Source organism: Prunus persica, chromosome G3, assembly GCF_000346465.2.
Source record: "Prunus persica cultivar Lovell chromosome G3, Prunus_persica_NCBIv2, whole genome shotgun sequence".
Taxonomy (NCBI): domain Eukaryota; kingdom Viridiplantae; phylum Streptophyta; class Magnoliopsida; order Rosales; family Rosaceae; genus Prunus; species Prunus persica.
Window position 1 is genome coordinate 13,484,071 of NC_034011.1, and position 25,862 is coordinate 13,509,932.

General features: G+C 36.7%; 1 protein-coding gene across 1 annotated transcript; it reads right to left on the reverse strand.

Annotated features, from left to right (window-relative positions):
- On the reverse strand, positions 8,750 to 9,914 carry LOC18766013 (transcription factor bHLH36). Its single transcript, XM_007198802.2, has 2 exons — positions 9,632 to 9,914; positions 8,750 to 9,461 (listed from the first exon to the last, which is right to left on the reverse strand). Exons 1-2 carry the CDS (start codon positions 9,809 to 9,811, stop codon positions 8,967 to 8,969), a joined length of 675 nt encoding a protein of 224 aa, XP_007198864.2. The 5' UTR covers positions 9,812 to 9,914; the 3' UTR covers positions 8,750 to 8,966.

Below are 25,862 nucleotides of genomic sequence, written 5' to 3' on the forward strand. Positions count from 1 at the left end.
CCAAGTTGTTCAATTAAAGTTTGGTTAACCCTTTGATAATGTCTTGAGTTAATTTTGCTTATTTCTTGGAAGTTAGTTAACCGTTGGTAATTATCTCTGAGATCAATATTGGGAATTTAGTTGTTCGTTTGTTTTGAGTCTTTGTTCTTTTGTTTTTACTTTTCATTTTGTTTTGCTCGAGGACTAGCAAAATCTAAGTTGTGGGTATTTGATAAGTCCATAAATATACTCATTTATGTACTCTTTGTACTTAGGTTTTGTAGGAGAATTAGATTTAAAAGGGGCTTATTACTTTACTTTTCTGATTTTCAGCTTTTCTGCGCTCTTAGAAGCTTTTTAAGGGAAAATCAATTTTTCGGAGAAATTTTAGCACAAGGCCAATTGAAGATGAAAGCTAACATCTTGAAGTTCAATCTATGATTTTTCTATAAATTTCTACCTACCCAATTGGTACAGTATTACAAGTGAAGTTAGCCCACGTGCAGACAGGACAGTTTCGTACATGTTACGTGAATGTGAAGAAACGGAAGCCTTCCCCAATTTTTCAAGTTACGTGCTATATATGTTGGAAAGATAAGACATCTATATTTCTAAAATACATTTTAAATAATGTTTTTAGAAGGCCAAAGATCCCCAAATCGTGTGATAATTAGGCTGAGCTGTATTCTCTATGGAGTTAGGAATTGTGATTTTTACTTTCCTATTTGGATTCCTTGTTTACCAAGACTTCTTGGACGAATTTTCAGTAAATTTTAGGGTTTAGAACTCTGATATAAGTGATATAAAAGGCCAGCCAAGGCCCCCATACAAAGGATTCACGTCCTAAGGAGATCAACCGCGCAAGAGGAGAAAGCTGCCAACGAGTTCTTTCTTTTCCTTTCTTCTTTTAATTTTCAGTTCTTATGTATTTATTTTTGAGTTCATCCAAGAACATGAGTAACTAATTTCTTGTTAGTTAGGGCTTAATCTTGAAGCCCTAAACATGATTATAATTCTATAAACAAGTTTGAATGGATTTTTTAGTTTTTACAAGTGTGATGATTTCGGTTTCTCTATGTTATGTGAATTCTTATATTTTGTTTCTTTGAGTAGCTAACTTTGAAGCATGTATTGGAAGTAAATTGTTGTAGAACATAGGTCAATTGCCATATTGAATGTGTTCTTGTTTGCAACGAATAATTGGGTTAAGAACTAGTTATGAGAAATCGATTCCTGAATTCCTAATAACAAATGCCATGTTTTAGGGTTTTTGTGACACTCATATTCTGTTTGATCTTAATGGATTCTTGATTGTTAATTTGAGTAAATGTCATACTGAATTTCAATTAAGAATACACATATTGATGTAAATGCCATACACTTTACATACACTTAAGAGAGAATCATACAACTTGAGTCAAATGCCATGATCTAGTTGTGAGTGTCGTCATCATATGCTTGCTAGAAATTGATTATCTATTGTTGTTTATAGATTGATTGATTGTTTGGAGGTGGATAGTGAGTCCTAGCTATTGTTCTTGACTGATTCTAAACCAATTTCTCTTAAACTCTAGTTTAAATTCTGTTTTGTTTTCTTTTTCTTGTTTTGTTTTATTCACAAAATCAAATCAAAACCCTCCTTGGTGTTGGCGTGTGTATGGAAGTCCTTGTGTTTTAATTTTCGTTGCGTGACATTGATAAACATCTCTTTAGATTACAATCTCTGTGGGAATGACTCTTGCTTGCTTACTATGCTATCATTTGATTTGTGCACTTGGAAGGTTTTAATATTGTTGTTAAAAATTACCAACATCTATCTTCATTGGTCGTCCGTTCCGGAATGTAATTGCCTTAGCTTGCTCCAAATTCTTCAGGTTTACTTCCGTTTGGCTGGGTAATGTACTCGACTCTCTCCCCATCAAAACTTGAGCTAACTGCCCCATTTGAACTTCCAAATTTCTTATAGAGGCTGCTTGGTTTTGTAACGTGGTCTCGGTCTTGTTCATAAATTGATTGGTGTTATTTGAGAGAGTACTCATATTTCCAGCAAGTTGAGTGAGTATGTCTTCTAACCCAACCTTTTTCTCTTGAGGTGGAAATCCAGGAGGTGGTTTCTATGCATTCTGGTTATTACTCCAAGAGAAATTTGGGTGATTTTTCCATCCAGGGTTGTAGGTGTTGGAATATGGATTATTCCTTTGACGATTAAAATCTCCAACTTGGTTTACTTGTTCGAGTGCAGAGAATGGATTCCCATTGTTGCAATCGGCGCTAAAGTGACTTCCTGCACAAAATTCACAAATAACATTAGGGGTTTGAATAGCATTGACATTTAATGAACCAAGTTGTTTAGAGAGAGTAGAAATTTGTGCAATTAATGCAGTTACTGCGTCGACGTCATGAACTCCGGCTTTCTTAGGCATTGCACGTTCACTAGGCCATTGATAGTTGTTGGATGCCATGGTCTCAAGCAATTCGTATGCTTCATCCTGCGTTTTGGTCATCAAGGCTCCTCCAGCTGTGGCATCAATGAGAGTTTTGATTGTAGTGTCTAGCCCATTGTAGAATGTTTGGACTTGCATCCACTTTGGTAACTCATGGTATGGGCATTTGCGAAGCAACTCCTTGTATCTCTCCCAAGCTTCATACGTCGGTTCCTTGTTGAGTTGTGCGAATGTCATGATTTCGTTGCGGAGCCGTTCTGTCTAAGCTAGAGGAAAGAATTTAGCCAAAATTTTTGTAGCTAAATCATCCCATGTAGTGATCGAATTGGGTGGTTGAGAGGTCAACCACGATTTTGCTTTCTCCTTCAGTGAGAATGGAAAAAGCCTAAGGCGAAGGGCATTGCTAGAAGATCCATTAATCTTGAATGAATCGCATATCTCCAAAAAATTCCTAATATGGGTGCTGGGGTCCTCGTGAGAAAGGCCACCTAAGATGGAATTGTGTTGGATCATGCTCAGGATCGCTCGCTTAATTTCAAATTTGTTGGCATCGATTGTGGGGCAGCAAATGCTCGTTGATCCGGCGGTGGGAGTGCCAAATTCTCTAAGTTGCTTTTGCGCTTCAGCCATGGTGGCTGGTTCTGTCGGAATTTGTTGGGGTCTTGCTCGGTTAAATCGATTGCGCTTGTGAAATGTCCACTCGATTTCAAGGTCTAAAGGTATAAGTTTAGATGTTTGCGAACGTCTTCCAAAACTCATGCACTAACTAACCAAGTACCTATAGAAAATAAATAAATAAATAAAAATTACAATTATAAAAAAATAAAAAATTTCTAAAGTAAAATTTGGACAAAAATATATCAATATAAATTAAAATCAATTTAGTCATCGGCAACGGCGCCAAAATTGATAACGAAATTGTAGAGCACAAAATCGTAGCAAAATAGTGTAGTGGTAAGTGAGTATCGTTCCGTAGAGACTAAGACTAATTAACTGAGTACTGATTATAATTAATCCTAAACTTTATCTGGATGTTCGAATAGTGAGGCTTTGATTAACAAGAATGAACTAACATAAACAATAATAAAATTCGGCAAACACTGATGGTATGAGCACTAGGGTTCTGATTTCACCATAGCCAATTCTACCCTATTCCTATAGCCAGTTAATCCCAATTATTATCCATGTTAATGGTAAATTTCTCTTAATTATTCAATATGACATGCCTGTCTATACCATAAGTATTCCTACAACTGTCCCACTCTATGCCTAGATGAAGAACTAAGAAGTAGAAACCCATTAAGTTCTATAGAAATTTATGGAAACCACACAAGCCTTGATTAACCTTCCAGTTCACTCAAGTAACCTGTGGTATCAATTACTAGAAGCAAAATCCTAAGTTGGATATTCCTATCGTCAACTCAAGCATCAAATCAATTAAGTGGTGATCAAGCACTGAAAGCATTAAGAACGGTAAAAGATACTTAACATGAAAAATAATATCAAATTAACATAAACACAGAAATAAGGTATTCATGGCTAGGCTACATCGTAGCCCTAGCAAAAAGAAAATTAGAACCTGATAAATTTATTGAGAATCACAGAGTGGTTGATGGTAGACATGAAGATGAACTCGAAAACGCCCAAAAAGATCCAAGGTGGCCGGCGGGGGTAGGACTTCTCTTCGCAAGAATTGGGTATTTTCATGTAGTGAAAAGTATGGATCCCCTCCATAAGGCCAGCCCTATGCTATTTATAATACACAAATCCTTAACCTAGTTACAATCAAATACAACCAAAAATAGGTTTCCCAATATCTCTTCGATTGCTTCTCCAAATTCCACAAGGATTTGACCAAACTTCCTCCTTTAAGGTTTGACCAGTTGATTTCCTTCTAAGAAACATCTTCTTTGTCTCCAATTAATCCTTGTCTACATCTTAATGGTTTTTGAGTCTAATTTGACAACTTTTCGTCCAATTCCTCTAATTAGGGACCAACTACACAATTCTCACAAAATACATTAAACCCAACAATTTAATCCAAGAAAATCAATAAATAAATAAGCAAAGGAGGCATAAAATATATGTAAAATATGGACTTATCAATATGCAGGAAAATCATTCACAGTCCACATAACTGCTGCCCGCAAAGTGAACATCTTCCTAGTGGATTTATCGTATGTGCACACACTATTTGTCCATAAATCCTTGAGCTCATCAACCAACGGCCTTAAGTATCGATTGACCTGCTAGGATCCTCAGTTATCAAAACAGTCTTCATCATGTATTCTTTTTTCATGCATTTCTAAGATGAAAAATTATATGGGAATACGAAAATTGGCCAAGTGTTGTGGTGTTTGTTTAGAACCCCGTACGGATTGAATCCGTCAGTGGCAAGTCCCAATCTAACATTTCGGGGATCAGTAGCAAACTCAGGGAACGTTCGATCGAACTCTTTCCATGCCTCCCCATCTGCAGGATGCCGCATCACATCGTCGTCTACCCATTTTTCCTTATGCCATCTCTTGTCTGTGGCATGCGTCGACATATACAATCGTTGCAACCTAGGTTTCAGGGGCATATAATGCATGACTTTTTGTGGGATCTTAGTCGTTCTATTCTAAGATGTCATTTTGAACCTCGACTCATTGCATATACGGCATGTATCCAATGTTTCATACTCATTGTAGAATAATATGCAATTGTTTTTGCAAGTGTGAATTTTTTTCTTAACCCAATCCAAGACCATTGGACACCTTTTGCGCATATCTATGGTTTTTCGGCAAACAATTGTCCGTTAAAAATATTTTCTTTAAAACCCCCAAAAAGTAATCGAAACATAGGTTTGACATACGATACTTTATTTTTCTGTGCATTAGCTCCACAATGGCCGTGAGAACGAAAAAGCTCTCGCACCCCGGGTATAACTCTTGGTTGGCATTTTTTAACAGTTTTTCATATTGTTCGAACTCTGCCCTGTCCATTGGTGTTGGCACGTCATCTTCCCCTTCCGGATTGATGTTGGTCGATGCAAATGGAAAAGCATCATTTATAATATTCATGACTTGTTCATTAGGATCCACAATAGGTTCAACATTGTCCACTCTTGTGGCCCTTGAAGACGAAGCATTGTCTAATTGTTCCTCGTCATGGTTCTAAGTGCTATATATCTCAATCATTCCATTCCTTACTAAATGAAATCGAACATTTTCAATTGTCTCCCACAACGTGTTGTTACAGCTCCTACAAGGACATCGGATTCTAGTTGCACTCGGGTTGTGTGTACGTGCAAAGTTAATAAAATCCTTGATTCCATCCAAGTATTCGTCTACGCATCTATTCGGGTTCTGTATTCACCTCCTGCTCATAATTCCTTGAACCACAATAACAACACAACAATCACAACAACTTCATACGAAGTCATAATGTCACCTTATGCCTTTAGTAAGGGCCCTATCCCATTCGGTAATGCATAGTCATGTCACGTAATTTATGACCACATAAGATTTCGACGTTGATGAATTTCGGCAGTATCTCGATACAGTTCTTGTGGTGTACCGTAGGTATAAAATACCTATGTACCACTCGAAGAACGTACAGAGATGACACCGAAATCTCCACAACCAAAACCTAATCTTGTAGCCGTTTATTACGTCACATGACTATGCATTCCCAAACTATCCAAATAATGGGACAATTCAAGAATTAATTGGACCACAGTCATGCTTTCGCATCCATGCACGAAATCCAACTAATTTCAAACGGGAAACTAAGTTTTACTAAAAATAAAAGTAAAAGTACAAAATAAATTTCAATTAAATTTGTACATCACAACACATTATGCTACGTCACGCATAATTTAACAACATAATATAAATATAATTTCACAAAAAGGTATAAACATAACAAACTAAGTTTAACATAATGTAATTAATTTTATATTTTTAAAATATAAAACGAATAAAATACGTTGTCAATCGTTCTTCACCAATCACTAATCACACATAATATCCCTAAAGAGAACGAAATTAATAAAGTTAGTATGAATTTACATTAATACTTTTAAACTAACGACAAAAAATACTTACCCAATGAACGTAGTGAATTCCCAGCAGAAGCAGAGGTAGAGGCAGAGGCATAGCTTTTTTTTTTTTTTTTTTACAGTCTGCCTCTGCAATGGCTGAATCCAGATTATATGACGAAGGATTTTGCACGACGAAAAGGAATTTGTCGAGCAAAATATCATTTTCGTCGCACAAGTGGTCCATTTCATCGCCCAAAATACCATTTTCGTCGCGCAGGTATGTGTTGACATCCAACTTTTACGCAAATGCTCATTTTCGTCGCGCAAAAGACCATTTTCTTCCTTCATGAACGTGCCGACATCAAACTTTACGCGACGACAGTTTTTTTCGTTACGCAAATATTTGGCGCCAAATAATATAATCCCACGTTTTTCTTATGCGACGATAACGTGTGTTGTCGCTCTAAGTATTCTTTTGCCACGACAGCTGTCATCGATCAAGTGTTTGGGGCCAAATAAAATAACCCGAGGTTTTCTGGCTAACTTTACGTGACGATAACGGGTATGGTCGCGCTAGGTGTTCTTTCGTGACGATATGTGTCGTCGCGCAAGTATTTGGCATGAAATAAAATAAACTCTTGTTTTTCTTCCTAACTTTGCGCGACAATAACGTCTATGGTCGCGCTAAGTGTTCTTTCGCAACGAACTTTTTGGTCGCGCAAATTTAAAAATATAAAATTATTTTCTGCGATAGTTTGTGCTACGATTGAGTTTTTACGTCGTGCAAGTGTTTCTTGTGCGATGAATTTCTTTTTGTTGCACAAATAGTAAAATGTGGTAGTGTATATCCCCTATTTGCATAAAGTGAAGGAATATGCATGCCATTTGTTATTTAAAAGCTTTGTATGCTTTGATTCACATAAAGTAAAGGAATATTTTCAATCTCATAGCATTGATTTTTCAGATGCTGGCCCTCCACACCACTCTTATGCAAAGACACAAGCTTCCTGTAAGTGTTTTCATTTTTCCTTATACATATTTATATGTAAATGTATATATTAATATATATTTTATGTGGCTATGCAGATTAGGAAAGATTATATAAATGCTCCAAATGCACCAGGGCCAACTTCTCTTATGCCCACTCCAAGGCCAACTCCTCTTATGTCCACTCCAAGACCAACTCCTCTATACCCAATCCAAGGCCTATTCCTAATATGCAAATTGGAAATTCAAGCTCTGTGAATCAAAGACAAATTGGAGGTGCAAAATGAACCCAAGACCAACTCTTAATATGCAAATGCAAGGTGCAAGTTCTGTGAATCCAAGGCATATGGGAGTTAGCATTAGGCAAATGGGAGGTTCAAGGGCCCGATGGAACCCACCAAGAAAAGCAACAAACAAGAAAAATTCCAAGCGAACTGAAATTGCTTATTTTGGTTGTTGGCCAATATATTGTGAACTTTCTTCTTTTGCTATAACTGTAATAGGCCTTGAATTATTCTTTTGTTATCAGACATGTTTTTTTTTGCTGCAAGTGTAAGACCCCTATTTTGGGTATAATGCAATTAGATTTGTCTTTGAAAAAACACTCAAATGTTCATTGTGAAATAGCAATTAGATTTAACAAGCAAAATAGAAAGATACTAAATTTCTGGTTTTTTATTAATACTTCATTAGAAAAGCCCCAGAAAGGCCAAAGGAGGAAACAAGACAGCAATAAACGATCATGCATAAATACAAAACAAAACCACTAGGCGATAGCAACTAAAGCCAAAGCCAAAGAAAACCATAAGTAAAAATACATGACACCAGCAAAGCCCAACAATCAAAACAAGAACCGGTTGGTTTTACACTTTTGTACTTCATTTTCAAAGCAGCCACTATTTCCTTCAATTGCTATAGTTGCTATAGTTGCTGAGTGGTGGTGGGTATGAGGTGGAGAATGGTGGAGGGAGTTGAGAAAGAAGGAAGAGAAATTGGTTATTTGGAAGATTGAATCTATAGGGAGAGAGAAAGGGATGGAGGAGATAGAGATTGGTTAGGTGTTGGGAATTTGGGATAGGAGGGAGGATTTTGAGATTTTGATTGCCCATTTTCGCGCCCCATGGAAGGGGTAGAGACTAGCTTTTAGCATGGGATTTTGGTCTGATAAAATTGCCCCACCACGTGAGTGGCATGTGATTGCTTCGTTAGAGAAATGGACAGAAATTTTATCTTGTTGTTGAATTACTACAAATATGAAACTACATGGTCAGAAATGACGAAATTGAAACTACACAATCAAAAGTGATTGAAGTGCCAAACTATAAGGACAAAAAGTATGCCTACATTATTTATTAGCCTTCAAGTTTTTTAATTATTTTTTAAAGTGTGATTTTGGATCTTCAATCTCCACTGTGGAAAATAGTCACCGCTAATTTGATTATTTAAAAAGTACATAAGTGTGTGATTTTCCCAATCTAGCTACTCAATCTGGGAAATACAACTGATTTGATTATAGCTAGCAGTACCAATATTCAGAACTGATCCCATAATGTCTCAGGATAGATTTCAAAGTCCCAAAGGTACTCTCGCTGCAGTTCTTCATCGCTGGTGGATCCATTCACGAATCTTCTCAATTTCTCAGTTATTTTTGCAGCCCCAAAATCAATCATAGACTTGCCTACCTCTGCACGTATAACGTGAAATATTGAGTCTCCCAAAGTTGATAAGCTCGCATGCACAACATCTGCTTGTTCTTCGTGAACTATACGAATTATTTCGGTGAACATGAACTGGTGATTGTCTAGCCCACTGATCAATACTACCTCCAGTGTGGACCCCATCTCATGGATTTCGATTTGCGGTGGTTTTGAGCACCTCATGCTATCAAAGTTTGTGCATGCAGTATGTGATCTTTTTTTCTTTCCCTTTAAGCTATCCCTCTTCTCCTTGGACTTCTGCAGCTTTGTCTCTAGGCTTTTTATGTAGTTTATGGCTTCATCTATTTGATCAGGCAGACTTAGTGGCTCCTGCATTTAATTGGTGTCAGAACAAATTAAAGCATTATTTAATATAAAATAGTTCGGCAAGAGAACATATGCGGTCCATACATTGTAGCTAGTTTTCACAGTTAGTGTACACGTATGTGCAATAAGATCGTAATCTAGACGTATATGTATAGAGGGAGTGAGAGAGTGACCTGGGAATTTTGGCGAGGGAGGAGAGAGTTGAGCTTGGAGTAGAGGACTTTCATTTGGTTTCTCCTGTTCTTCTCTATCACCCTCCTTTCTACCTTGGTTGAAGAAGACTGACTTCCTTGATTATGATCCATTTGAATTTGATGATCTCTCTCTTCCAAGTTGGCAACAAATGATCCCATGAGGCTGAATTTCCCAAGTTTCTGTAGTTTGAATTGCTCTTGCTTTGAGCAATACGCACATGTATTTATATTCTAACAAGTCTCTTCTAGCTAGTCTCCCAAGTGATGATGAAAGTGCAAAAAGGGCAGAAGTCTTCAAGTGATGAGAAAACAGAAGGAAACTAATGTGTAGGGTCCGAGTGTGAGCTACTCGTCGTCATCCAAACTTGCATCAGCAATATGACAAGAGAAAGCCGTCAAATTTGAAAAAAATTCAGGGTTTGGCACGTGGATAATTTTAGTTTTGCCTTTTCTTGGAAATTAGGTCCCTCCATAAAGCCAATTTAAAGTCAGAGAGGTACGTCCACACTATGATGTAGCTTTTGTTTTTTCTGTTGGTTTGTAAAAATTTGAGTGTCCATATGTGGCCGATTTTTCTTTGTTACGCGGTGTGTATGGTATTTTTCACGTTCGTAATTCTTATATGAGTCCAAGTCAAAACCCATCCACCTGTCGCTAAAAGAAAAAGAAACTCTTGACTCAACCAGCATTCCTATTGTTGAAGTTTTCAAGTGACGTTTTCTTCCTTAACCATTTTCTAGATTGTGGTTTACGTTTGAACCCGAGTGGATAATGAAATAGAAGGAATTTAATTTCGTAATCTCTCTTGAAACTACAAACTGGAGCATCTTCAAGGGAAATGTTAAATTTAAATTTGATAGTTCATGTGATTTATAAAATCGAAATAATATAATATCAGTATAATTGAAGAGATCATCATAAACTTTGTAGATTCAGCAAATATATATTTATAAAATAATTATACTAAGTACGGAATTCCACAAACTCTCACTAAATTTCTTTGAGCAAGTACTGGGAAATGAAGTATCAAAAGTAAGAATTATTCGTTGTAAGACGTAACTTCCGTTCACAACTAAAAGATATTTTGTTCAGAACTATTCGTTAAAAGATACAGACTCTCACAAAATTTCTTCGAGCAAGTGCTAGGAAATGAAATTCCTTTATATACTTTTAAAAATGATAATTTATTCAATTTAAATTTGATGGTTTATGTGATTTATAAAATCGAGATAATGTAATATCGGTACAATTAAAAAGATCATCATAAACTTTGTAGATTTAGCAAATATTGTAAAATAACTATACTAAGTACGGAATTCCACAAACTCTCACTAAATTTCTTTGAGCAAGTATTGGGAAATGAAGAATCAAAAGTAAGAATTATTCATTGTAAGACGTAACTTTCGTTCACAACTAAAAGATATTCTATTCAGAACTATTCGTTAAAAGATACAAACCCTCACAAAATTTCTTCGAGCAAGTACTCGGAAATGAAATTCCTTTATATACTTTTAAAAATGATAATTTGTTCAATTTATCAACTCCTCTTTTTAGGAGAAAAAAAATTATCTTCTTCATCAAAAAGTTTTATATATTTTTTCCTTCCTCAGTACTCCTCCTCCACCTATTGCTTTCCCCAAGATCATAACTCTATCTCTAGAAACCCAAAATGAGCCTAGTTTATTCTCCTCCGATTTTACTGATGACTTCTTTACCACGTCACACGATAGTAGTTGCATTATGATCAAGCTCGGGATTGACTTCCTACCATCTTCCTCAACCACAAAATCTCCTCTGTGAAAAGCATTGGAGCAGCTGAATAATACGACCAAAAATAAGAAAATTCAAAGAGATTGATCAGACGGAGACAGATTTCAATAATCACATGAACAATGGTAAATTGAAAGAGGTGAAATATCTAAAATTTGATTCATTTTCTCTCTCTCTCTCTCTTGGGTGCTGCTCTAATATTCTTATGGATGGTTAAACACATTCTTTGTGAAATGAACGAAAATGAAAAGTTTGTGTTTTGTAGGACAAGCCTAACAAGTTTGTAGTTGTCCACTGTTCCAATTGTAAGACAAAGCAATTTTGCTTTGATGGTATTGAAAGATGTTGACATTTTTAATTTGAGTGAGCAAATTGTGTATTTGCATAATTTTCATTTATACCCAATTATTAAATCTAATTCTGTATATATTTGTGCGAGTTTGGTTGAGTGAGCTGATTGTGTTTGCATTATGTGAGAGAGAGTGAGAGAGAGAGAGAGAGAGAGAGATATGAGGAAGTGGCAGTGGTGGAGAAAGAGAGAGGTGAAGTGTTGTTGATTTAGGTGGTGGAGAGAGCGGCATTGGTTTTTGGCAATCCTAATTTGTTTTATTTTTTTTGAAAAAGAAAACACATTGGCCACACAAATGAATAATTTGTATGCGTGTACAAAAGTCAAATCAAAAGTAGCAATCGATGTTGTCAGATATATGTCATATCCATACCCAAAAGTCTTGAGTTTAAGATACGAAAAATAAAGTCATGCCCTATGAACAATAAAAACTCTTATAGAAAATCGACTATTTTAAAGTAACTTCACTTTAACTATCAATATAAAGCACGGATAATTGTGTCTTTTACATCAAAGAGCACGAATAACAACTGTGTTCAAAACCAGATATTGAACTAGTGAACGCTCTGAAAAATAAAAAATAAAAACTTTTAAAGATTGTATGTATTTGTAAATTCTGTATGCATGATAATGCATTCCGATAATTGATATTGGTCACATTGAAAAATCTTAGGTCGTCATGTAGCCACTGATTCTTTTGATAATCAATTGATGCACATGGGGTAACGGGTCCAATCAGATCCACCCGGCGCCAGGTGACACTGACAAAAGCAGATATATTTTGCATCACAAATATGTGGTTTGGTTTGGCCCTTCATATTATTGATGAAGGATGAAGCTTCTCGGGCCTTCACTGTCTGAGAAGTGGATTTTAGTGGTGTGTTTAAATTGGAATGTGAATGGAAAATGTGAATGGGACTGTGTAGATCCCGGCGGGGTCCAATGAAAAAGACTTTGACTTTCTAAGTCTTGAAGTCTTTCCATTAAGGACTTTCTAATGTTACTGTTTACGTATTATTAGTCACCCATGGCCAGCAAGTCAACAAAAATCGATTAGGGTTGTTGGGCTTCTTAATGGAAATTTTGTTGCTCATTTACTCAAAATGTATTCTCGCAATCATTCTTAATATTTTACACGTATTTATAAGCATAATTATAGTTAACTTTTTATATTATATTTATGGAACTATGGTTATGCATATAAACACGTATGAAGTATTGAAAATAGTATGAAGAAAACACCTTAAATTAAAGTGGTGAGTAATAATGCTTTCGATTCTCGATACCTAAAATTCTATGGATACGACAATATGGTTTTTGGTTGTTAGTGATAATATTGTCAACCCAATGCAAACTTTATATAAGTTTCTATATCATGCAATAGACCATTGATATATTTATTTATCCCTAATTTTATGTTTGTTAGTACATATTAGTTTCATTTATTTGAGCTCATTAAGTTCTTTTTCATATTTTCCCTATTTTTGTACGTCTACGAGTCAAGTCTGGAAACATTGCAAATAGCTAATTTAAGTCAAGACTCAACTGGGAATGAGTACATATTTTCAAAGAGATTTGTCTATTTTTCTTATCTATTGTATTTATATTTCATTTAAAAAATAATTTTTTGCACCGTTTTTAATTATTTTATTTGAATTAGTTAAATATATAGAAATATAAAGAACTTGTGTAATTTATGTGGTGTCATGAATCCGCCTCCAATGCAGACAAGGCTCTACCATGGTATAGTCACATCCCAGACAAAACAAAAAAATTGGTATAGTCGCATATAGTTCAAAAGTTGTTTTTTTTCTTTTTTGTCAGTAGTAGGTAGGAAGGGGTAAGGGGAAGGAATACATATGGGACTTGTCTTGATGTCGCCATGGAGAAGGGGGCAGCACCATTGTCACAGATACTTCAAAAGTTAATACAAAAACTGCTGGAGCTTTTATGGTGTTCATATACTATTACAAAATTCAAAATATTATCCAAAATATTTCATTCTATATCAGCGATATCTTTCATTTATTATGGTCTTTTATAGCCAAATAACTGCATGTAGAAATTAAAAAGATTTTTTCAAATTTAGAAGAAAATATAAAGGTTAATATAATAAATATTGAATATTATTGAAAAACTATTTTGATTGCTATAATTCCACAGAAAAAATATTAAAACATGGATTTTTATATTACCATAATCAATATTTCAATACATCATAATGTCATCATTTATCGTCATTTCTTGAAGTGAACTTACAATTGTTATTCTTACCTTCGATTTGGATGGAGGAAAATAACTCGACATATAGTTAAAAGTCGAGAATTGAAGAGAAGAAATTGATATTTCCATTGTTTGGCAACTTAAAAATGGAACTTATTAAATGATGAGCTAGAAAAATTGTGGAAATTAGGAATTGAGATTCCTGAGTTGAGTTTCTGCCAAAAGAGTCGTTCTTTCGCAATTCCAATTGAGCAGGAATTCATTTTCACTATAATTTCTGTCATTTACAAAATTCAACATACATAAATCTAAACACTGAAATTATTAATTGCAAGAAAAATGATGGAGATCTAAATTTCGTCCTTTAAGAATTTTATGTAATTTTCAATTCCTTCATCCAAATAGAGGGGCAGTGAATTCGTTCTATGAAACTGACTTTATTACGTAGTGAAAGGGGTAATATTTCTATTATTACAACTCCCATAAATAGCACGACCAACTTTCATTTTATAAGAATGACCCAAAAGTTCACTTCTTGCAACATCAATACACTTCTTACAATCTACGCCTGAAAGGTCATTTTTACATTCAACCATACCATAAAGATAAATCTTTGATGGTACGACTCTCATCGACCCATGAGCATACAATTTTCCATGAACAACATTACAACTTAATGGCATGAACAACTTATGAACATGATATTGATTGAGCGTGGGATCTTCAACAAATGTGGTACTAGTCCCATAAACTCCGTTATCTGTGTCACTTATACCAAAGAAATTTACATCTTAGTATTTTAAGAGACAACGTATCATCCAAATTATAGCTCCTCGATTGTGAGGGCAAAGCTTGCGAAGCTGTACGCCTGCTATATTGAGACACTTTTTGCATGTAGAATATCGCTTGTCATTTAGGGTATATTTCCAACAATGAGCTAGCCAGAGGCGGCCCTGACCCAGGGCCACCAAGGCTACAGCCTGGGGCTCAAAGTTGAGAGGGGCACACAATTTTTATTTTATTTTATTTTTATAGCCCATATACATATATTAAAAAAACAATTTTAAAAAAAGGAACCAAACCTTCAAAACTAGAAGGAGCCGTTCCTGATATAGTGGATATAGTGCGGTGTCATGTCACAAGTCACTTTTTGATATTCTCAAGGAAACTTCCTTACTTGGAAAACAAAGTCAAATTTATATTATATATTATATAATATAATAAAAGAAAAATAAAACATTGGGAAATTAAACAAAGATAAACCAATATGTGTTATTCTTCTTCTTTTTTAATCAAGCAAAAAGGCTCTCAAACACAACATAAATGCAAGCAAATTTTTTATTTTTATTTTTTGTGATTATCTTGTTCTCCAACATTGAGTTGGAAAACAATCCTCCACAAGACCAAGTCAGTGCCTTTCTTTCAAGGTTTTTATTTATTTATCAGATCTTTCAAAGTTCTTCCTTTTTTAAAGATAGATATAGATGTATAAATTTTATAATATATATACACATCTTTATTAACTTCTTTTTCTTTATTATTTGATTCAACAAAAACTTGGCAAAGATTCTTGTTCTTTACAATTGGAAGTTTCAAGTTAAAGAAAAGATGCTCCAAATCCAAGTTTTATTGTTATTTGTTAATTAGTTATTTGTTATTGTGTTGTATTTATTATAAAAATCAAACTGCCATTTCCAGCGGGCGAGCTACCTGGTGCCTCAATGGTAGGTGTTCGAAACCTGTTGGAAGCATTTTGTGGCCATGTAAATCTCAAAAGACAAAAGAGAAAAAGAAGAAATTTTTCCAAATGTAAGAGGGTCTTTAATTTTGATAAAAATTGTAATTTTAGTGTTTAATTTGTCTAAAGGGCCCAGGACCTTAGAAAACCTGGACCGGCTCTGGGCTAGCAAATACACAGAAGTATTTTGTGTTGTAGATATAAATGTATCTTTGGTAACCTGAATCTGGAACTTCTCATAATAACCCTTGGCTTTAAATTCGAACTGATTGAAGCAATTATGCCCCAAAATAGGGGGCTTATTAAATGCTCCAAAGATTTCTTGGAGAAAAAGATAGATTGGTAAAAGCGTTAAAATGATTAAGGGCTTTGAGTAAAACATGATAAGGGCTTTTTATACTTATATGATTTGTCTAGTACACTTTCTTGAAGTAGTAATATCATACATCTTAAAACATAACCAAAAGCTTTTCTTAGCTTTACCGTATGATTATTTATTAATTATTACTTAAGCTAATTCATTCTAAAAGGAGCCATGCTTATTGTTTATTGGGCTGGGTTTAATGTTTTTATGTTGGGTTATTCTAAAAGGTAATGTAAAATTTGAGTTCGCTGGAACCCTCCTTGTTAAAAGGGCATTGATGTTATTCAATGAAATTCTCTCTTTTACGCCAAAAAGAAGAAGAAAAGAACTAGAACCTTCCATGTTTATATTTAAACTTGACATCTGCCTACCCAAGATTTATCGCGGTGAGTTTGTTGAGGCATGCAATGAAATGTCAAAACATAGCACAAGGCTCCAAGCCCTCCTTCGACCACTAAAGAGCAATGAGGACAAAGAGGAATGGTCCAAATTATGTGAACGTGATCGCACAAAATCAGCAGCATTTACTACCTTTTTTCATATTCAAAGCTACAATCAGCAGACTCGGTTTTATTTGGAGCCACTCAATTTAAGTTGAACTAGCGTTCACATTTGGCCTGTGTCAACAATACCAAACATGAATTACTTTGTCTTGTGATCTTGTGTGCATCTCATTCGTTGTCCTTTCATTGTCCACTTTATTAACCAACCAAATGCTGTACTTTCTTTCAATTTTAATGCATCCTCACAATTTAAATAATTTTAATATGATTGAGGAGTCAATGAGATCTTCTAGCCTAGTGGAAAAGGGCATTGATTTGAAGATAAGAGGTCAAATGTTCGAAACTTCCTTGACATCTTAGTTGTGTGTGTGTGAGAAACTCCCCATCCTTATAGTTTAAATTATCACTTGTACCATGCTAGCAAGAAAGTTGAAATAAACTGGGTTGACTAAAAAAAAAGTCAACTTTTGACTAAAAATGGAACTGGACATGACTTGACCATGCACCTTTTAGAATGAATTAGCATTGCCTCACGACCATGCTCAGAATCCATCTTCAAGGCGCCACCGCGACTCATGGCCGGACCTCTTATCACAGCCATTCTGCCTCCATTGCAAGTTACGGCCTGATCTTTTAGCAACATCATTCATCCCCTCCTTTGCGCCACGCTTGACGTATGCTCCTGTGTACCCTTCCAACGAAACCCTAGCCAAGTGCAATTGGACTCCACGGAATTCTCTCCTCTCGATCCATGAAGTCAAGCAGACCTCAGTCTTAGAGTTGTCTGGTTGACTGAAAGAGTAGACGACCAAAACAACTTAGTTGGACAGCTCCTCAACCAGATAGACTTGGTCTGAGACCTTGGCCTTGGACCACAAGAGGAAGAGAGAAGGATGGATGAACGCACCGGTAGTCAGTTTGAGAAGTCCCAGACATGAAGAGTAGGACCGAGCTAGCAAGGAAAGGATAAGAGCGAGCTGCTTAGCGTGCAGGCAAGTCACAGGTGTTTGCAAGCCCCGCTTAAAATATATCAAGTGCCCATTCAAGATTAGACCCGAGGATCAACTTGCATGAGAGGTTGGGACCACGATCCGATGTTCATGCCCGCCTGGGCCCAGAAAAAGTGTTCATGAGAGGCTAGGCCCTCAAAGAGGTTAGGCTTGCAACGATCATCAAGTGTCTATAGTATGTCTTTTATCACCAAGTGATCACACTTCAGTTTGTCTAATTCTGCGAAAGTCACACAACAAGGCGGACCGACAGAAGATCCAAATCTTAAAGGTCGAGAAACCATAGCAATGTTTTTGGAAGCAAACATAACAGTAGGTTCCCCAGTCTTGGTGCTGGATCCAAGCATAGTAATTTGGCATTAAGCCTCTCATCAGACCATAAAAAACACATTCTCGATGCTCAGAACTTTATCACTCCATAGAATATCAATGTGAACCTTGTCATAAGTATTATTATCTGAAAGTAATGACTTTTGTCCAATTCAAGCCAGATTTCCTTAAGTTTGGCAAAATAGGTGGGGATAGGACGATCCCTTTACTTGAGACGGGTAGCCTTGCCCCGCAGTTCAAAGAGCTGGGATATGTTAGATCCATCAGAAATCATCTTATTAACATCATCCTAAATCTCCTTGGCAGTAGGTAGAGTATAAAACATATTCAGCAAACTAGGTTCCATAGTTCGCAGTATCCAACTTTTCACAGTAGCATCAGCAATTTGCCCTTTCCAAATTGTGTAAATCTAGAATCCAGGGCAACATAGTAAACCAGTTAGGTAACCTAATATTCCTCGAGAAGTAGTATGGAGTTCAATCATCGAAGCCCATATCTCATAGTTGGGTCCATTCAATTTGAATCCCAATGGTAGATTGGTGGACTATTTAGTATGAACCATCACAATAGTGGTAAGAGAAGTAGTAGATGAAGTAAAACCAGAAGCAAATGAACGAATAAAGTCATTGACATCTGGCATGGTAGTGGAAGACTTGGCCATGGCAAAGGTGAAGGGTAGGTGGCGGCGGCAATGAAGGTTAGACGACAACAAATGAAGGAAAATAGCCCATAACATATCAAAATAGATAGGGGTAAAATTAAGTTAATTACCCAAAGTAGAATTCGTATATTGGATTTTAGTTATCATTACTGGTAACTTAATTCAAGACCTATATATAATTGGCCTCATTTTACCCAGTTTACACTTTGAGCTTGAGAGTTACCACAGTTGGTTATCAACTCAAAACCAAATTGGCAGCCTTTAAGCTAGAAAGGTAAAAGCACTCAGCACTCTTCTCAACCACAACCAATGGCTTCCCAAGAAGACAGGCCACTACAAGCCAAAGAATAATCAGTCGATAGAAGGCTTTTGCGGAATTGGTTGAGAAAAGCAAAGCTAGAAAGTTGGTTTATTCTCTTAGCTACTAGGGATCAGTGGATTAACACTTTCCAGCAATTATGCTCTTGTTCTCATCATGCATTTCTCTATAAATACAAGAGTACGTGAACTGGATTCCATAGATATCAAAAGCAATCAAGCAATCAAGCTTACAAAAGCAATTCAGCTCTAAAAAATAAAATAAAAAGCAGAACTCAAACTTCTGACTTCAAATCCAGCTCAGATAATTAGCTCACCAAGAAGAAAACGAGATTTCTCTCGTCGCAAATGCGATTGAGCTCAAAAGAATCAAGCTGAACTTAGCTTGCTGTAGTTACAAATTTGGTTCAGAACAGGTGAACCAAGCAAAAATCAGGTTATTCATTATATGAAAATCTCAACAAATGCTCAGAGACACCTTGATGTCTTAAGCTCACCAAAATAGCTTACAAGTGATCCCCAGTTAAGCAAAACAGGTACTAAAGTGCAATTCCAACTTGCAATTGCTAATCCAACCACTTCGAATCCAGTCCAAATTGGAGAAATTCCAGGTCAACCACAGCAAAGACACCAGGATTCTTAATCTCATGCAGATAGTCTCCAGAACATGCAAAACAGACTCAAACTCCCAGTTCTGCCCTCTCGTCAAGCCTCTCCATGGCTCAAACTGATTATAGCTCTGCTAATTTCAACATTGGTATCGATTTTCAGCTAATCTCCATTAGTTGAAGGTACTAACATGCAATTCCAGTACAGATACATCTAGTCCAGCCTACGTCATAGACGGCAATCCAGGCAGAAATTGAAGTTCAATGTTTTGATGTCTTCCTAGACTTGGCAATTCCTTTCATTTAATGTATAATAAATAGTTCTCCTTGAACTCGTTTGTTTTGTTTTTAAAACACTTATTTTTTGTTAAACTTACTAGTTTTTACTATGGGAAATTATAAAGTCATCACCTGTCTGAGGCAGAAAAGAACATAGGAGATATTCCTCACCCAAATTCATGATTACTTGATCAAAGTCAATAGCTTAGGGCGCAAGCTAATACATTTTACAGTCTGTTATGGTTTTTAACCACTAACAGTGGCATGCTCAAATAGAAAAGAAAGTTAACTTATTGACCATGAATGGTCTTTAGGTCAATGGGGAACTTTATCCAACCAGCTCGAATCGACTGTGAGAAATGGTTAGGTTTTTTGGGCGATTCCGGTAGTGGTTTTCATCGAATGAGGTATGAAACTTCATCTACTCATAAAGCTCTACCTATTTTTGTTCATGGTTTGGATCAGTTTTGAGGTTTTAGAGTTCAATTCTTAAACCAATTTTGGCCGGCGGTTTGATCGTGTTTTTTTGCCTAATTCCGGTCAGTTTTTGGCCATGGTCCAAGAACATAAAGTGTTCCCCTAGTTGGTCTGCTTTTGTCGGTATAGGTATTGTGGGGTGTCTCGAGAAATTTTCGTCGCTGGAAATTTATCAAGACAACCACGTGCTGTCGGCGATAGTTGGCAACTCGTGGGCCACATTTTGGTGGCCCATTATGTTCTAAAACACTCCCCATGTCATCCTAAGCACGATGGTATGCTCGAATTTGGAATTGGTTGTCGTTGGACTGACGCAAGGATATTGCACCTATTATGCGATATCCTTGGTCGATAGGTTCAGACCGTTTGATCGATCCCAATTTCAAATAGGTTTAGAGTCTCGGATACTTCGAATCAATGAGTCTAGGGTTAGGCAAAATGATCGTGCGATTGAGAGTGATCCAACTGCTCAATCGAGACCAAACTTTTGGGACTTGTTTAGTAGACTTTGTTGGACTTATAGGAACTTTCATATTGGAAATCGGAGGTTATAGACCCCGCAGGCCCGGTTGACCAACATGAAAAGTTTGACCACTCGGTTGACTATGAGTCTTTCAAGATTGTCTCATCCTTCAAGAATTACTAGAATGACCTTATAAACCTTCTTAAAGGTTGTGCACACTTTGAGATTCGGGAACAAGAGTTTTGAGCTAAAGTTCATTGTGGGTACGTTTATTAATTATGTCCGTTTATCCTCTCGAATTGCTATTCTTGCTTCGCATACTCCAGAGGGAGAGCTCTCTTAGGATTGAGCACCGTTGGACCTGTAGTGAGTGGACTTTGTTTTAAATGGTCATTATTTTCAAAATATGAAATGACATGAACTTATTGAAGTGAATTATTTTCAAGTATCAGATGGTAAAAAATGTATGTATACGAAAGAATTTTGTTGCTTAGTGTTTCGATAATTATTTCCTAAAACGGAGAGGGTTATTTATGTTGAAAATAAACTATGTTTAATGCTTTGTTTTCGTCCACTCACATTTTCTGTTTTGCGCCCCCAGATCCTAGATATCTGAGGTTGAGACCACCACGTCTAGGCCTGGAAATGTTGCACACGACCCGTTAACATGACACAAATTCACACAAAATTATCAATATTTGGGTTGAGCTTAATGGGTTGGGTTGAAAACGGGGGGACCCGTTAAGTTAACGGGTCGTGTTGGGTCCATTCGCTATTATTCGCTATCCACTCGTTAAGAAGGATAATTTTATAATTTTATATCACAATTCATATTAAAAAACCAAACACCCACCTCACTTCACTTTGTTTTTTATTATTATTCTTCTCTCTCACTAAATCTCTCTGTCTTCACTTTGTTTTTTTTTTTTTATTCCTCTCTCTCTCTGTCTATTTTTTATTCACTTTGTTTCTTCTTCCTTTCTATTTTTTTTTCTTCTTCTTGCTATTTCCAAAGTTTTCATCTTCTTTATTTATATTTATTTCCTTCTCTCTTCTCTCTAGGATTCCTTCTCATGAGCACATTTCCTTCACTCTCTTTTTAGAATCCAAATTTCTTTTCTTTGGATGTAAAAGTTGAGAGAACTAGTGAAGAAGTCTTCACTGTCTGTCCATGTGGGTTGGGGTTTTGAGTGCTGGTTATGGTGTTTATGAGATGGATATTTGGGGGAGAGGACAGAGATAAGGGGTTGCTGGCTAAGCTTGGTGATAGTTGTTGTTTTTTTTATTTTTTATTTTTTCTTTTCAGGTTTATTCTTAGCGGGCAAGTGTCTGATATTCGCAAATTATAACGGGTCGTGTTTGGGTCTAGTATTTATCACCCGTTCACTTAACAGGTCATGTCATGTTAACCCATTAAGTTAACGGGTTGACACGAACATGACCCGAAACCCGTTAGCATTGCCATTGTTTTCTCCAGGTTGTAAACGTAAATCTTTACATTGCTCTGTTAATGCCCACGTAGGGTTGAAGTTAAGGCTAGAGGCCTATTTTGTAAACTGTGTGCTGCTTGTTAGGAAGTTATTTTCTGTTGTTTTTAACATGTGGAAATTTTTTGGTAAAGTCTATTTTTCAAGGGAGACTTTCGGTAGAAGTCAAATTGTTCATCCCTTTACATTAGGGCTAAAGGGATTTTAGGTAAAGTGGGTTTGGCATTAGGTATATGTTGGACAGAAAGCAGAGTTCGTCACGAATTTCGAAAGCGAATCTGGTGCTGGTCCTGTTAGCAGATTTTCAAATGGGAAGAGTCTCATCAACAGGCTTTTGAAGAAATTAAGCATTATCTTTGAAACCCACCAGTTCTGTCTCTACCCAAAAAAGGCAGGCTTTTGGTTTAGAGGTGTCTATTGGCAACCTTTTGGTTCAAGACAACAAGGAGGGAAAGGAACAAGCAGTTTGTTATTTGAGTAGAACTTTGACAGAACTGGAAAGAACACATTCTGCAATTGAAAGGTTATGTCTAGCTTTATACTTCACTGCTGTGAAACTCAGACATTACATGTTACCTTTCACTATCTACATTATTGCCACGACAGACTTGATTAAGTGTATGCTGACAAGACCAATGTTGAGAGGCAGAATTGGTAAGTGGACTCTGGCTGTGTCAGAATTCACTTTTCACTAAGTTCCTCAAAAGGCTATCATGGGTCAAGCTGTAGCAGATTTCTTGGCAGATCATGCAGGAGAAGAAATTGAGAACCTGGATTCCATAGATATAGCCAGTGCAGATTTATTAAATAGAGCTCATACATATTTCAATAATCCAAACTATTCAATCCATCTTACTCCATGGAAACTGTATTTTTATGGATCTCAAACCGATATGGCTTCTGGGACAGGAATTGGTTTAGAAGATCCAATGAGGATCAAGCACAACTATTCATTCCAACTAGATTTTCAATGCACCAACAGCAGAGTAGAGTATGAAGCCTTGATCATTGGCCTCGAAATGTTAGTAGAACTAGGAGTCTAGTTTGTGGAAATCCTAGGGGACTCTATGCTTGTTTTGAAATAGATTACAGGAGAATGCAAGTGCGTAAATCCTTCACTAGCCGTTTATTTGGTGGCAGCAAGAAACCTGTTGGTAGAATTCAAAGAAATTACTTGGAAACATATTCCAAGATAAGAAAATGTTGCAGCCAATGAAATGGCTCAGATAGAAACAAGAGTACAGATGCCTAATGATTGCGTCCAAAGAGTCCTCAAAGTAGGGAAGAAAAAAGTACCATATGTTCTAACCAGAGGAATGGAGATAGACATCAATTCAGCCATAATGACTGAAGATTGCCTATAATTAATTATCTGCAGTATCCACCCTGCATTATGAAAAGAAAATAAGGATCATGGCTCTGAATTATCTCATATGGAACCGAGATCTAGTCAGAAAGGGCAAAGATGAGTTAGTTTTGAGGTGTTTAGGGAAGGAAGAATACATGAAAGTCAGGTGAGAAGTCCATGAGGGAATCTGTGAGGCACCTCAAAGCGGAAGGAAAATGTGTTGGCTAATCACAAGGTATGGTTATTTCTGGCCTACTATGATGAAAAACTGCATGGAATACTGAAAATGATGTGAAGCTTGTCAAAGGCATGGACCAATCCAGCAACCTCCCTCAGTTCCTATAAATCTAGTGGTTAAGCCATGGCCATTTAGAGGATGGGCAATGGACCTCATTGGTAAAATCTATCCAACCAATAGCGAACAACATTGCTTCATCATTGTGGGTACGGATTATTTTACTAAATGGGTGGAGGCTAAACCAGTCAAATCTACTACTTCTCAAGAGATCACTACTTTTATGGAAGAACAGATTGTGCACAAGTTTGGCATACCAGAACTGACAGAGGAACTTCTTTCATATCTAAGGAAATGCATGACATGGCAAGCAGGCTTAAAATCAAACTACTCCAGTAAACTCCTTACTATGCTCAAGCAAATGGATAGGCAGAGTTAAACAGCAAGGTGATCATCAATATTATCAAGAAAATGTAGGGCAATGGCATAAAAAATTATCGACAACTTTGTGGGCCTACCGAACTTCAAAAAAAGAAGCAACCGGCTTGACTCTATATGTCTAACCTATGGACATGACCCAATTCTGCCCATGGAGATCATAGTCTAGTCCATCAGAATTGCTCCGCAACATAATCTAGTTGGAGAAGACTAGAATATTCACAAGCAATGTTGCTAGAATTAGAGGGACTAGATTCGAGCAGAATTGATACCTTAAACAAACTTTTAGCATGGAAAGAGCCTGTAGCAAGAGCTTACAAAGGGAAATAGCCCATAACATATCAAAACATATAGGGATAAAATTAAGCTAATTACCTAACGTAAAATTAGTATATTGGATTTTAGTTACCATCACTGCACTACTACATTTTACACTTTGCACGACGAATATAATGTCGTCGCGCAAAGTACATTGAAGTCGCACAAATACAAGCGCGACAGAAAAATCGTCGCGCACAATCTATCGCACAAAGGTCGTGAAGAAAGACTTTGTGCGACAGATTTTATCACTCGTTGCGCAATTATGTGCGACGCTTATCCTTCGTTACACAAATGGTTCAGAGACGACAAAACTGTTTGTCGCACAAAATTACGCGCGACGAAATGTAGTTCGTCGCCACAACAATGCACGGCGAATAGTTTTCGTCGCGCAAGACGTCTCGTAGACATTTGCGGCACCAAGGGTTCACCGTCGCGCAATTCGGTACACATATTGCGCGACGAAAAGAAGTTGGCGCGTAACATTTTGCGCGACGGTATATTGCGTCGCGCGATACGTGCCCACAAATTTTGCGCGACGGAACTCTGTTGTCACAGAAATCCATTTTAGCGACGAAATCTTTCGTCGCGCAAAAATAATTATATTTATTTATATAAATTTACGTGACGACAAAGAGTTCGTCGCGCAAAATTAATATATATAATTAATACATAATTATAATATTACTTTTGTTTTATTTTATAAAAAAATAAATTTGGTTTTTTTTTGGGTAATAAAATGAAATTTTAATAATGAAAAAATTTATGTAAATAACAAATTTATTATATAAAATAAATGTATGCTACAAGAGAAAGATTTAAAAAATAATTACGAAAATAAAAAAACTAATCGAATAATGTTCCAAAATCTACATTATCGTCTGGTACATGCGGTTCAGAGGTCTGGGGGTCTACACGGGTCGGCATCTGGTGGAGATGCTCGGGATGGACGGGCTCGGAGGTCGGCACATCAAAATGCGGGATTGGAATGCCGGACTGTGCGAGGGACTGCAGAATGACCGACATCTGGCTCTGAAGAGTGGCCACCTGTGCTGTCAAAGCAGTGACCTGACTGTTCGACTGCGCTGATGAACGGGGTCTGGGTTCCCTCCGCCTGGCATTCCCCATCCCTCGACAATATGTCCCCGGTCTCCTCCCTAGAGTCTGATCCAATGTCTCCGTCAAGATCTGAAACCCAGCATCCTGTGGAGGATCCATAGACTCGATCGGAGTATCGGGAGGAAGTTGGGAGGCAGACTCCTGAAGAACCAACTGGCTCCTCTCCACCATC